Here is a 14,976-nt window from a genome sequence, read left to right as displayed (position 1 = left end):
GATTCCTACTCGAAACTAGGTGTTCGAAGGCTTGATTGTTGAGGCAATAGGGGGATGGCGTCGCTATTTTTAGACCACGTTTTCCACTTTTTCTCATCGAAACCGACTACTTTATCGACTTCATTTTGCTGGGCGAGATAGGACGCAGTCTATTTTTAGACGATGACTCAGCACTTTTACACTCTTGCGCTTAAAAAAACCAGGTGGCAGCACGATGTAACGCCACGTCCCTATTGCAAACCTCTTTTTATACCTTAGCTTCCATCCACCCCGGGATTCGAACTGACGACCTTTGGATTGTAAGGCCCACCGCCTACCAGCGACTCCACCGAGGCAGGACCCAGGGAGACGACTCCTACACCTGGACTGAGCTAACGACCTAACCTTTTTTATGTTAGTCCGGGGCCAACATTTATTTCCCGTCCGACGGAAGGCGTGATCAGAAAAATTTCGTCTCGAAAAATGCCACCGGGATCGAACCCTGAAATTAAGAATGTTAAAAAAACTTACTAGACGAAAACATAATGTATGAATACTAAGGGGTACCTGCAGCTTGAGTAACACGAAAAGGATACCTGGCTAAGAAATGGTTGAGGACCGCTGATCTACACTAATTTTGAGCCATATCGGATCACACTCTACTGCCCAAAATTTTGTTTCGAAATTTTTTATTTTTCCCGTGATAATTTTGAGCAACTTTTGTTCAACGAAAAACTTTACTTCTCTCGTTTGATGCTTTATTTGTTTTATTTTTAGTGTATTAATTTGCATTTATCTTGTTAAGTTTATGTTTGATTTTGGTAGTATTTGGCCTATTCTACCACCTAACTGAACTGTCACTTTTTATACGGGACTCATACATACTATCAAACAAAACGTGTGGTAGTAAGTGTGAGCTCTGAGTAAAGAGGGTGTCAAACTAAAAAGTGATTCCGTTCGTTTGACAACAGTTGGTGTTAAACCATCGGGGTTTCAGTGTAGAGGGTTGCTATAGAGCGTTGAGAAAAAAAACGCTAAAATGTGTGCAGAAAAACATCTTCACAGTTCTTTTCTCCCAGGTAGCGTAGGTCTCGCCCAAAATCGCCCAAATTAGGTGTACTTTAGTAATGCATCCCGTCGAGTTGAGCCTGCGCAGAAATTTTGTTGGTCGGTGTTATCGAAGCCCAACTACCGTTCTACTCATGATTGTCCCGCGCCATTTTTGGACAATTATGACTTTTTTTCTGAGCCGGGACCCGCGGTGTAGGGGTAAGCGTGATTGTTTCTCACTCAGTCGGCCTGGGTTCGATTCCAGAAGGTACCGGTGACATTTTACGAGACGAGATTTGCCTGATCACGCCTTCCGTCGGACGGGGAAGTAATTGTTGGCCCCGGTCTAACCTAGAGGTTAGGTCGCTAGCTCAGTCCAGTCGTAGGAGTCGTCTCCCTTGGGGTAGGCAGTTGGACTCACAATCCAAATGTCGTCAGTTTGAATCCCGGGGTGGATGGAAGCTAAGGTGTAAAAAAAGGTTTGCAATTGCCTCAACAATCTCAAGCCTTCGGACACCTAGTTTCGAGTAGGAATCTCGCAATCGAGAGCGAATATATTTTTTTTTTTTATCTGAGGAACCACACTCAGACGAGTGGAAATGACCGGAATCAAATCTAGAACAATTCATTTACTAAAGGAGGTATTAGACTATGGCTAAATAATTTTATGATTTTTATTTATTTCAAAAAATATTTCAATAAGGCTGTGATATTTCAGATTTTTACATGCACAAAAAAAACAACTTCTCTCAAATTCTCTAATATTGCATTATGGTTTAATCTTACTCATCTTGCAAGCGCGCGCGCGCGCACGCACGCTTCCACCTACCACTCGCGGACTCCACACAGTTTCTCCGCGTTTTACTTCTCCTGTGTGTTTGTGTACTTGTGTTTATTTTTCATGTCCTAAACTAACAGGATGGTTTCAAGTGTTTTTGTTGATTACTTTTCCTCACATTATTTTAAGTGTGTGTCATTTCTCTGTGTGTCGTGCAAACTATTCAGTGTGTGTGTGTGTGTGTGTGTGTGTGTGTGTGTGTGTGTGTGTGTGTGTATTTATTTGTTTTCCTATAGTGTAACAGTAGAATTGCTGTCCGTGTGTTTCCATGAAAGTTTTTTGTTTCCTAGGGAAAAACAAGGTTTAAAAAATGCTTTCTTCTATTATTTATGGCGTTCTGCGGCTTTCTTCTCGGCTGCTTTTTCTCTTTCTCTCTCTTTCTTTAGTTTAGTTTAAAACTTTTGTATAATGATTACTTTTTTTTAAGTTCCGCTCAATCGGTTCCGGATCTCTAGAAGTAGTTAGTGTGTTTGTGTTTTTAAGTGGTGTATTTGTGTGTGCAACTTAGTGAAGGTGTTTTATTTTTGTCTGAGAGTTGGTACTAGAAGATAAGCTCATTGAGGGTAGATTTTTCGTTTTTAATCCTTTTCAAAGCAGATACATTAACACTAATTTGAACTGAAAAAAGCGCGCGTTTTAATTGTTTGTTTTGTTTGCAAAATATTTCCTTTCTCTCTCTCTCTATCGATTTGTGTTGGTGTAATTGTGAAAATGATGTGTTTAGGTGTGAATTGTGTGTTCTACTCACTTCCTTTTCCCCCCTATTTGCGTAAGTATAAAAAGTTATATTCAGCGATACGGCGAGTTAAGGCAAGAGGAAAGTGTGTGTTTTAAGCGGCTTGGATTAGCGTACGTTTGAAAGCCACTCGGGGAAGAAGTTCGTTTTACCAAACTGAAGCAACTGAAAAGATTTAAATTTTGCACTGCGTATTCTATTACTTTTTGCTGTTTTTTCTTTCTTTTACTGGAGATGCGAAAATGGACTGAGAGATTAGGAATTGTGTGCCCGAAGGCGTAGTTAAAAATCTAGAATTATTGGTTTGATTACTGCGAGAAGGGGCGAGCTCTTCTCGAACGTTTTTTGCTGTACTTTAATGTAACTGTTACCGCATTTTTTTTATAGCGTATTAATCTGAACGGTTCATCTCTAAAAAGCGTCTATTTCTTAGCGTTCAAAATCAATTGATTTATTCAACAACTAACAACAATTAGTTTTCTCTCCACTTTCTATCTTTCTTTCTGTGCCACTCTAGCTCGACTATTTTTATCTTCTAACTCTGTTTTCTCTTTCTGTGTGTGTGTGAGTTTCTGTGTTCTACTTCTCACATCCCTTTCCTTGTTTATCAATAGTAATTAGTTTATATAATATTTTATTTAAAAGTTATCGAATCTCTACAGGTCAATCACAATCATTTGCGCACAATCTCACACACGCACACGCACAAGCACTCGTTCACACCTGTTTGGAACGTTTTATGGAAAATGTACACAAACACACACGCATACACATTTGCAACGAAAAGTTCTAATCTTGGGAGACAATTTATTGTCTGCGTCACGATCTTACAAACATGCTTCCACAATCTCTCTCTCTCTCTCTTTCTCTTTCGACGACCATTTTTCAACAATTATCTTGCAGTAACATCACAAACAAAACGCGGGGGGAGGCGAAAAAGGGGGACATTCATTCTCGCAATCTCGCACCCACTCACGCAATTCCGTTGCCGCAACGGACCACCAAAAAAAACCCAATCCGAAAACCCCCGCTCCCACAAACCAGCCACAAAAAAAAACCACCCGGAAATTAGTTGAAGCTCTCGTTCCAGCGCTCGGCCGGCAGGTTCGTGGTGAACGGCGTGATGCCGTTGTTGGCCATCGATTCCAGCACCTCGCCGACGTACGCCGACACGTCCGTGTGGCTCTTTTCGGCCCGCTGCACGAACGGGTGCTGCAGCAGCTTGCCGTACTTGGGCCGGTCCTTTTCGTCCTTGATCAGGCTGAAAAAAAAGGGAGGCGGGCAGTGTTAATGCAAGTTTATTGGGCGATCGAAAGGATGAAAAATTACCAAGTGTTGACAAAGTTGACGAAATCGGTGGAGAACTCCATACCGTTGTAGGACGGCGACAGCCGCGGGGGGTCACCTTCGACGACCTGAAAATGAGAAGAAGAAAAATGAAAAAAAATACCATTAAGAGCTAAGTACGGAGCTCATAAGGAACACGCGGTCAAGAAGGTTACGCATTCTTTTCGTAATTACAAAAAAAATGTAATTTTGAAATTCTGAAATTATTACATTCTGAAATTATAAAATTACAAAATTATGAAATTCTGAAAATCTGAAATTCTGAAATTCCTAATTTCTGAAAACCTGAAATTCCGAAATCCTAAAATTCTAAAATTTCTTAAATTCGAAACTTCTAAAATTCTAAAATTCTAAAATTCTAAAATTCTAAAATTTAAAATTCTAAAATTCTAAAATTCTAAAATTCTAAAATTCTAAAATTCTAAAATTCTAAAATTCTAAAATTCTAAAATTCTAAAATTCTAAAATTCTAAAATTTAAAATTCTAAAATTCTAAAATTCTAAAATTTAAAATTCTAAAATTTAAAATTCTAAAATTCTAAAATTCTAAAATTCTAAAATTTAAAATTTAAAATTCTAAAATTTAAAATTCTAAAATTCTAAAATTCTAAAATTCTAAAATTCTAAAATTCTAAAATTCTAAAATTCTAAAATTCTAAAATTCTAAAATTCTAAAATTCTAAAATTCTAAATTCTAAAATTCTAAAATTCGGAAATTATGAAAATCTAAAATTTTTAAATTTTACAATTCTGAAATTCTGAAAATCTGAAATTATAAAATTCTGAAATTCCGAGATTCTAAAATTCCGAAATTGTGAAAATCTGACATTCCGAAATTCCGAAATTCTGAAATTTCGAAAATGTGAAATTCTGAAAATCTGAAATTCCGAAATTCCGAAATTTTGAAAACCTGAAATTCCAAAATTCTGAAATTTCGAAATTCTGAAATTGAAATTTTAAAAAACTAAAATTCCGAAATTTTGAGAAAAAAATTCTAAAAACCTAAAATTTTGAAATAACAAAATTATGAAATTCTAAAAATCTAAAATTCTGAAATCCTGAAATTCCGAAATTCTGAAATTCTGAAAATTTAACATTCTGGAATTTTGAAATTCAGAAAATCTAAAATTTTGAAATAACAAATTTATGAAATCCTGAAATTCCGAATTTTTGAAATTCTGAAATACCGAAATTCTGAAATACCGAAATTCTGAAAATCTGAAATTCTGAAATTCTGAAAATCTGAAAATCTGAAAATCTGAAAATCTGAAAATCTGAAATTCTAAAATTCTGAAATTCTGAAATTCTTAAATTTTGAAATTCTGAATTCCGAAATTCTGACATTCTGAAATTCTAAAATTCTGAAAATTTGAAATTCTGGACTTTTGAAATTCAGAAAATCTAAAATTTTAAAATAACAAAATTATGAAATCCTGAAATTCCGAATTTTTGAAAATTTGAAATTCCGAAATTCTGAAATACCGAAATTCTGAAAATCTGAAATTCTGAAATTCTGAAATTCTGAATTTCTGAAAATCTGAAAATCTGAAAATCTGAAATTCTAAAATTCTGAAAATCTGAAATTTCAAAATTATGACATTCTGAAATTCTGAAATTTTGAAATTCTGAAATTATGACATTCTGAAATTCTGTAATTCTGAAATTCTGAAATTCTGAAATTCCAAAATTCAAAAAAATCTTAAATTTTTTGAAATTTTGAATTTTTTGAAATTTTGGTGTTCTAAAATTCTAAAATTCTGAAATTCCAAAATTCTGACATTCTGAAATTCCAAAATTCTGAAATATCGAAATTCTAAAAATCTGAAATTCTGAAATTCTGAAATTCTGAATTTCTGAATTTCTGAATTTCTGAAATTCTGAAAATCTGATTATCTGAAACTCTGAAACTCTGAAATTCTGAAATTCCGAAATTCTGAAATTCCAAAAATTCTGAAAATTTAACATTCTGGAATTTTGAAATTCAGAAAATCTAAAATTTTGAAATAACAAAATTATGAAATCCTAAAATTCCGAATTTTTGAAAATCTGAAATTCCGAAATTCTGAAATACCGAAATTCTGAAATTCTGAATTTCTGAAAATCTGAAATTCTAAAATTCTGAAATTCAGAAATTCTGAAATTTTGAAATTCTGAAATTCTGAATTCCGAAATTCTAAAATTCTGAAAATTTGAAATTCTGGACTTTTGAAATTCAGAAAATCATTTTTTTTTAAATAACAATATTATGAAATTCTGAAATTCCGAATTTCTGAAAATCTGAAATTCCAAAATTATGACATTCTGAAATTCTGAAATTGAAATTCTGAAATTGAAATTCTGAAATTCTGAAATTTGAAATTCTGAAATTTGAAATTCTGAAATTCAGAAAATCTAAAATTCTGAAATTCCAAATTTCTGAAAATCTGAAATTCCAAATTTCTGAAAATCTGAAATTCCGAAATTATGATATTCTGAAATTCTGAAATTTTGAAATTCTGAAATTCTGAAATTCGAAAATTCTGAAATTCTGAAATTCTGAAATACTGAAATTCTGATACTTTGATATTCTGAAATTCCGATATTCTGAAATACCAAAATTCTAAATTTCTGAAAATCTGAAATTCTGAAATTTTAAAATTTTGAAATTCTGAAATCCTTAAATCCTGAAATTCCGAAATTCCGAAATTCAGAAATTCAGAAAATTTGAAATTCCAAAATTTTTGAAATTTTGAAATTTTTTAAATTTTGTTTTTTTTTAATTCTGAAATTCTGATGTTCTAAAGTTTTAAAATTCTTTCTTTAATTCTGAAATTCCAAAATTCTTAAATTTTGAAATTTTTCAATTTTGAAATTCTGACATTCTGAAATTTTAAAATTCTGAAATTCTGGAATTCTTAAATTCTTAAATACTGAAATTCTAATAATCTGAAAATCTAAAATTCCTAAATTCTGGGCAGGATTTTGATAACAACATATTTTTTAATTTTGGAACTTTTAAATTTTTCGTTTTCGTTTTCGTTTTACGGAGCAAGGTGGGGGACGCGGCCTCAAGTCAGTCCAAGTCCGGTTTCTTGTGGAAAATAGGGTAGTGGCCGAACTAGTATTGCATACCAAATGAACACCACCGGAAGATATAGAGGATCAGGAGGGGAAGGTGAAAGAAAATTAGTGTAGGTGTGAGTAGTAAGAACTTGGATGACTTAAGCAGTTACGTTAATCTAAGTTTAACACTGAATAAAGGAAATCTGAAATTATGATTCAAAGTAAAAAGGCCCGGAAGAAATTGAATTATTAGTTAATTAAATAAGAAAATGTAAATAATCGGAGATTTATACAAAGGACACCTATGATGTATTTCAAATTTAAAGGAAATTTAAAAAAACTGGAAACCGAAAGATGAAAACTAACTTGTCTATGGAATATAAATCTTGATGCATTTTTTCTGGGCCCCGTCCTGTCGCGTCTGTCAGTAGTCTTATCGTACATTACAACTAGAAGCAGATGTGCAAATGAAATAGTACACTTCGACCAGTTTAACCATTGATTAAAGTCCAATCTATTATTTACGGGAAACAAACATTTATCAACAACCTAAACTAAACTTTCTGAAAGAAACTTGAATCTCAAACTCCCAAATGCCAAACATTCCTTTACCTTGTTTTTAACCCAATAAACATAACTGAACAGTTCATACTTTACAAGTTGAACACTCGTTGTTAAGACGACTATTTCCGTAGTAACAGTTCAATAGGGCGAATCTGCATTTGTAAACAAGCAGTCTATCCCCCTCTTACTTGACGTGAACTGTCACTTGAGCGAAAGGGATAGACTGTCTGTCCACAAATGCAGACGCGCTCCATTGAACTGTTATTACGGATTTCGTGCCTTCCATTTCATTAGGGCACAGAAGCTCTGCAAACAAGAGTGTATCCCTATCATACATTATGTAAACTGTCATTTGAGTGAGAGAGATGCATCCCTGTTCACAAAAACCATGTGTCCCTTTGAAATGTTAGGCTCCATTTGATCGTCAAAACTCCAGTAGATCCTCGATTCGCAACAATGGTCGATACAACCATAATCCGAAAACCGTTAGTTCAACAGATTAACGAATTTTGTCCGATATCATTTCATTACTGATTGATCGAGACTCTATGGATTTTTTTGACTATTCCGAATGGTTAGCATACCACATACATTGAAATCAGAGATTCTGAAAGCATTATTTAACTCACTTACACACAGATGGAGTCTGGAACTATTAACCAACCAAAAATTACAAAAAATACTAACTATTCTGAGTGCCTTGCAACAAAACTAATTTATCAAAATACCAAATCCTAACCTAACACCCACTTTGAAAAAAACGAAAAAAATCACAATGCCTAGAAGAGGCCTCTCTTACTGTTTTGTGTAAGCGTTGCTGTGCTTTATGAATTTCTACCTAAGCTAACGACGTATCAAAAAGATTAAAACCTGTTCAAAGCAGATTTTACAAACAAGAATATTGAGATGCAAATAAAAAAATCAATATCTTGCAATTTTACATAGTACAATAGTTGTGATTTCTATCAACACAAGTATATAAATATAAAATAAATGTGTGATATATATCAACATCGGAAACCATCTTTGCAAATAGCCCTGAAACGACGGCAACGTGTGGCTCCATCTCCAGGGAATTTTGGAACTTTTAAATTTTTGAATTAAAATTTATATGAACTTTTGAATTTTTTACTTAAAAGTTTTCGAACTCAATCTTTTGAAATTTTGGTGTTCTTTTTTATAATTGCTGTTTTTTTCTGTTTTTTTTTTTATTTTGCCTTTTTAAAAAGTATTTGTATTTTTGGTTTGGTAGGTCATTTTGATTTCTTGTCTTTCGAATGTTGAATCATTATTTTTTTGAAAAATTGTCGTTTCAATTTTTCAATTCTTATGTTTCTCAATTTTTGAGTTTTTAATTTTAATTTAATTTACTGTTTTACTTTATTTTAAGCAAAAAACAAAAAAAAAACAATAAAACGTCCTTTTAATTTTGACCCTTTTCTTGACCGTTTTTTTTAATATGAAGTTTTGCATTCCTTCAGAGCACCGTAAAAGACTTAAAATAATACAAATTTTTAATAAACCCACACTTTTTTAAACATCTTTTCATGTAGTGTTAGTGTTTCTTTTTTTTTTTTTTTTGAACTTTTTGGTTTTGAAAGTTTTATTTAGGTCTAAAATCTACATTGTCGAAAGGCATATTGTGTGAATTGTGGCGCCAACAAATTCAGGGTGACCACTCAAATCCCATTTTAAAATTTCCGACTTTTGCAGAAACTCAAATAATAGCCATAAATATTAATCAACAATCAAAAAGAAAACGCCAATTCTTTTCAAACTAAACTGATTTTCCGATTTCCCGACTTCAGTGGCTACCCAAAAAACAACTCAAATTCTCCAAAAAAAAATAAATAGTTTATAGAAAAAAAAAAGTTTTGCCCTTTGATTTATTAAGCCGATTTTGAAGATTGTATTTTGAAGGAAATATATGGAAAAAATTGCAACGGCCTAATTTTTTTTTAAATCATCATTTTGGCATGATGCTTATGCTTGTTCCAAGTTCTAAGTTAGATCATGAAAACAAGCAACTCACCTGTGACAACTGCTCGAACACAGAGCCCCACTTGGGATAGGGAAATTTGCCAGTGGCCACCTCCATCAGCGTGATGCCGAGCGACCAGACGTCACTGCGCACGTCGTAACCCTTTGCCCGCTGCGGGTCGATCCGTTCCGGCTTTAAAATCAAACAAGTCAAGTTAAAATTTGATTTCATTTTCTAGAATTTTCCAAATTACCGCCATGTACGGCCGACACCCGGCGTCCTTGGTCCGCGCGATCGAGTCCACCAGCTGGCCGGAGATGCCAAAGTCGCACAGCTTGATGTCGCCGTTTCGCTTCAGCAGAATGTTGCTCGGTTTCACGTCCCGATGGATGATTTTAAGCTCTTCCTTCAGATAGTTTAGCGCTCGCACCGTGGCCAGCGTAATCTGGCACAGAATCGACTCCGGGATGCGGTCGTGCTGGCACTCGCAGATGAACTTGTAAAACTTGTCCAGCGACGTGTCCATCAGCTCCATGCAGATCCAGCAGTCGCCCTCTTTGAACAGTGCACCGTAGAACGTGACGATGGTGTTGCAATCGTTGGACTTCATCACCACCTCCAGATCCATCAGCAGCTGCTTCTGCTCCTTCTCGTCGACCGTGGACCGGATCCGCTTCACCGCCATCACCGTGTCCGTCCGGATGAACTTCATCCGGTTGACTGCGCCGAACGCTCCACGCCCGATTTCGCCCTCATCTATCAGGTCGTCCGCGGTAAAGTCGTAGATCTGGTTCGGTGCAATCTGCAGCTTTCCGGTGGCCTGCATCTTGATCCGGTCCCGAGTTTTGTCCGACAGCGGGGGCGTTCGACTCGTGATGGTCGGAACGGGACTCGGCTGGAAGCTCAGCTTCTTCTGCGGTCGCTTCCGGTTGTTGTAGTTGGCATCCAACGGCAGGAACATTCCGTGCTCTGAAAACCATTTCAGCGAATAAAATAAAACAAACAACCCAAAAAAATCCTCCTCCAACTCACCCTGATTAGTGTTCTGGTTCGTTTCCGCCATGTTTGCGTGTGACAAATTTGCTATTTTCACTGCCAAACTCAACCACGAAAATCAACGTCCCGCAAAGCTCTTTTCCCAATCGATTACACCCGACACGGAACAATCCACCCACGCACTCAACCCTGGGAACCTGCTAGGACGGCAGCTCAGCGGTCAAAGATCCCTTCAACTCTTTTTCCCCTTTTCTGCTCTCACTCTCAGCTGACGCAAATTCGATCAACTAAAAATCCGATTTGTTTATACACCAATCCCGGAACCGATCGAAACCAGCGAGCCAACAACCGAGACGCGGACACCTCCTGGACGGTTTGATCGCGATCGGACTGCAGCTCAGTAGAACACACAATAAATTCTCGCTTTTTTCACGATCGTCACGAAACACTTTTTTTTTCCTTCCTCACTTTTTATTCGCGTTTGCACTTTTCACCTCTCGCGACGTATGACAGATCGGCTGTTGACAGATTGTGCGCGATTGACAGCAGAGAGAGGGGTTGATGTGAAGCTTGCTGTGAAGGCGATGTCGAATGGTGAAGACGCTGATGCTACGCGGTGTGCTTGAATCTTTTTGTGTTTGCAGTGATAATATGTATTTTTTCAATACATATTCAATTTAATTAGTGTTTTATTAAAAATAAACAGTTCTGCTCCAGAATGTTGCATTTGCTATTCAGAAATTTAGGAAACATTTCAACTGAGATCAATTCATACACACCAAATTCTGATGTTCGTTTTCAGTAAATAAGTTTACTGAAAATTTTCAGTAATCCTATTTTTACTGAAATTCAGCATTCGTCTATTGAAATTACTGAAAATCAGTAAACCGTATCAAGTTTACTGAAAATCAGTAACATTTCTGCCAGTCTATTTATGTTTCTGACATTTTCTCTTCCAGTCTATTTGGTCGCCATTTAAGTTTGTTCTCGAAGCGTGCCGTTGGAAGTCGAGTTGTTATCCTTGTCCCTAGCCTTGTTCTAATAAAGCCTTTGCAGGGAGGGTACATATTTCTAAGTTAAGATTTTGCTAGCTGAGGGAAAATATTTTTTTTAGAAAAAAAACGTATAAATACAGTCGACTCTCTGGCTGTCGATCTTCTCGATATCAATAATGCTCCATGTACCGATTAATTCTTCAGTCCCTTCAAACAGCATACTTCGATTGTCTTTATTCCTCGATATTTTCTCTTGTTTGAAGGATCTCTTCCTCGACGGTCCCTTGGATTCTGTTTGCTTTAAAAATCTCTTCCGGTTGCGTGTCCGGTTGTCAATAATTTTACTTTCTCATGGCTTGCATAGACATTTTTCTTTGAGAAACGAATCTTTGAAGAGTGTTTGACATTTATTTGTTTTTGTTTTCTGGACGTTGCCATGATTCTCTCCTATCGAGAAATTAAAAGTGAGAGTGTGTGCAACATGGAGTTAAACTTTCTGTGCAGTTTCTGTGAAGGTTCCCATGGCACTTCGAAAAGTTTAACTCCATGTTGCACGCACACACTCTCACTTTTAATTTCTCGATAGCTGGTCAGCAAGAAAAAACAAATTTCAATCGAGTCTTCATTTTGCATCGTTCTGTAAACTGATGCTTCTCTTCCTCGACGGTCCCTTGGATATTGACAACCAGAGAGTCGACTGTAACTAGGTTTATTCCGGTAACAAAAAAATACAGATTTTTTGCAGCTGCTGCAGAATTCTGCAGCCAGCAAAAGTGATTTTTTCGCAACGCGTTCCCGTACTTTACTGCAACTTTCTTTTTTTGATAAACTTCTGCAAGAGAGCAAAAAAACGAGTACTTGCTAAAGTATCAGCAGAAATAGAAGAGACTACACACAGAAAAGTAAGGCATGTTTGGGACATCAAAACGTGTTGTTGTTTTGTTAATCAAGATATTTGTTTTTGTTACTTTACTGCATGCAGCAGCTTTTCTCTTTGTAAAGAACGCGCTTCGAGAAAGTTTCTTCTGCTGGCTGCATAAATTCAGGAACGGACTTAATATTTGCACACAAAATATTTGAACAGTAGAAAGAAGGAAAAACTAAGAACAAAAATCATATAGTTTTCCGGCAAAAAAAAAATCTAAAAATTGCGAAAAAATAAACTGAGAAATTCAAAAACTAAAATATTCATAAATTTAAAAATCATAAATATGTAAAATTAAGAAGTTGAAAAAAAATAATTGCAGCAATTAAATGTTTTTTTTACACTGCAAAGCTTTATCAAACGATTCGGTTCTATCAGCTGAAATCAATTTTAAATGCATTCCTCTGCGTTCACAATCATTTTTGGCATGGTTTGGTTCATTGAAAAATCTTTTAAATTTTATTGATTTATTTTTCTGCTGACAAAAATTATATCCGGTAAAAAAAATTATATCCGGTAAATAAATTATATCCGGTAAAAAAAATCAAAAATTGCAAAAATTTTAAACTGAGAAATTAAAAAACTATTCATAAATTTTAAAATCAAAAATATCTAAAATAAGAAATTAAAAAAAATTAAATCCAGAGTTTTTTTTAAAAAAGGTCCAATAAACCAAACTTTCGATTTTTGCTTTTTGGGTGTTTTTGAATACCCCAGACTCAAGGCGGTTCTAAAAACACTCAAATAGCAAAAATTAAAAATTTGGACCTTTTCAAAAAAAAATCTCGAAATGCAAAAAATAAATGTTTTTTTACACTGCAAATCTTTATTAAAATTTCAAAACACCCAAAAAGCAAAAAAAAAGAAAATTTGGTGTATTGAACCTTTTCAAAAAAAAACTCCAAAATTTTGCAATGGTTTGGTTCATTCAAAAATCTTTTTTATTTTAGTTATTCATTTTTCTGCTCACTTTTTTTCATCAAATTTTCAACTTTTTGAAAAACTAATGATTGCAAATCAACTTTACAGCATGGTTCGAGATGGTCGATTTTTCAGAACATGAGTTTTTCGGTTGCTTTCAAGCTCCTAAAGAACTCCCCAGCGATTGGTTGCGTCCACACTTTGCGCATTGCGTTTCAATTTTGTATGGAAATTAGTATGGAAAAACATTCTGTTTTTAAATTTTGATTATTATCATTTTTATTTTCCTCTATATTTTCAAACGAACAAAAAAGCTTTAAAATTTAGAAAATTATTTAAAACTTTCCCGAAGTATTAGACTTCCATATAATGACGAGTCAGAACCTATGTCTACTATCGAGAAATTGAAAGTGCAACATGGAGTTAAACTTTCTGTCAAGCTGCTGTGAGTATTCCATGACAGCTGGGAAAGTTTCACTCCTTGTTACCGGCTTACATCTCTCTTTCAAATTTCTCGATACAGATGTGTAATGCATTTTCCACAAATTTTTTGATTGAAATCTTGAAATTCTAGCCTAAAATTTAAAAATAACTATTTTTCACGCAAAAAAAAATTGTGGGTTGATATATTCTAAAATTTTAGACGCTAAAATATAACAATTTCATCACGCAGAAAAATAAGGCATATTTCAATCAACAAAACGTTTTGTTGATTTGAAAATCAAGATTTTTGTTGAATCAACGTCAAAGCAACTTTTCCAAAACAACAAAAGATGTTTGTGGAATTGACAAAATCAAGGTTTGTTTCAACGCAAAATCGGCGTTGATTATATTCAACAAAAAAATTGTTGAATCAAACCTCGTACAGGCTGATTCTACAAAATATTTTTCTGCGTGATGGCTCAAAAATATTATCCGCGCACCACCAAACCGAAGTGCGCATCTCTTCTGTTGCGCAAAAAAACTGTTGCGTCATACAAAAATTGAGTGGTTTGTCGTAAGCGTGTACATCAGCCCGTGGCGCAACAGGCTTTGACAGGTTGCGCTCGTATTTTGATTTTTGTCTGCCTTCACAATATCGAAATCCAAAACTAAAAATTCAGAAATTCAAAAAAAAATTAAAGCCACGAAAGTTAAACAAAAGTAATATAAAAATTAAAACAAAGTTATAAGGCATGAAAATTATAAATTTAAAATAAAAAAATATTAAACCACGAATATTTTAAAATAAATTTTAGAATTTTAGGACCCAATTCTGAAATTTATTTTAAATGAAGCTTAGATTGCTGATATTATTGTTTACAGCGATAAAGCTTATTGTTCTGAGAACAATTACCCTTCGTACGACCACAAAGAGTTTGAAATGGATTTTTAAATCAATTTTGAAAAATTGCCAAAAAATTATTTTTGCATTTAAATGAAAAAAAAGTGATGAGAAATGGTTTTTAATCGTGTTTTTTACCGTTGTACATAAAAATTTACATAGGGCTAAAGTACCCAATTGCCATTGACCTAAAGCAATTCGACCGCTTCGCCCAACTCCATTCGCTTGAAATCTCCCAACTCCGACACGCAACCTCTACTGTACCAATTCAGGTGCCA

The 14,976-nt window shown here is 34.6% G+C and overlaps 1 protein-coding gene across 1 annotated transcript; it reads right to left on the bottom strand.

Moving 5' to 3' along the window:
- Window positions 1-1,773: 1,773 nt before the first annotated feature.
- Window positions 1,774-11,056, bottom strand: LOC6043562 (dual specificity mitogen-activated protein kinase kinase 4). The gene is made up of 5 exons (XM_001859899.2): window positions 10,570-11,056; window positions 9,791-10,506; window positions 9,589-9,729; window positions 3,933-4,018; window positions 1,774-3,864 (listed from the first exon to the last, which is right to left on the bottom strand). The coding sequence occupies exons 1-5, from the start codon at window positions 10,598-10,600 to the stop codon at window positions 3,672-3,674; spliced, it is 1,167 nt and encodes a 388-aa protein (XP_001859935.1). The 5' UTR covers window positions 10,601-11,056; the 3' UTR covers window positions 1,774-3,671.
- Window positions 11,057-14,976: the final 3,920 nt, after the last annotated feature.

This window comes from Culex quinquefasciatus, chromosome 3 (genome assembly GCF_015732765.1).
Source record: "Culex quinquefasciatus strain JHB chromosome 3, VPISU_Cqui_1.0_pri_paternal, whole genome shotgun sequence".
Lineage (NCBI taxonomy): Eukaryota > Metazoa > Arthropoda > Insecta > Diptera > Culicidae > Culex > Culex quinquefasciatus.
This window is presented reverse-complemented; position numbering and strand designations above follow the sequence as displayed.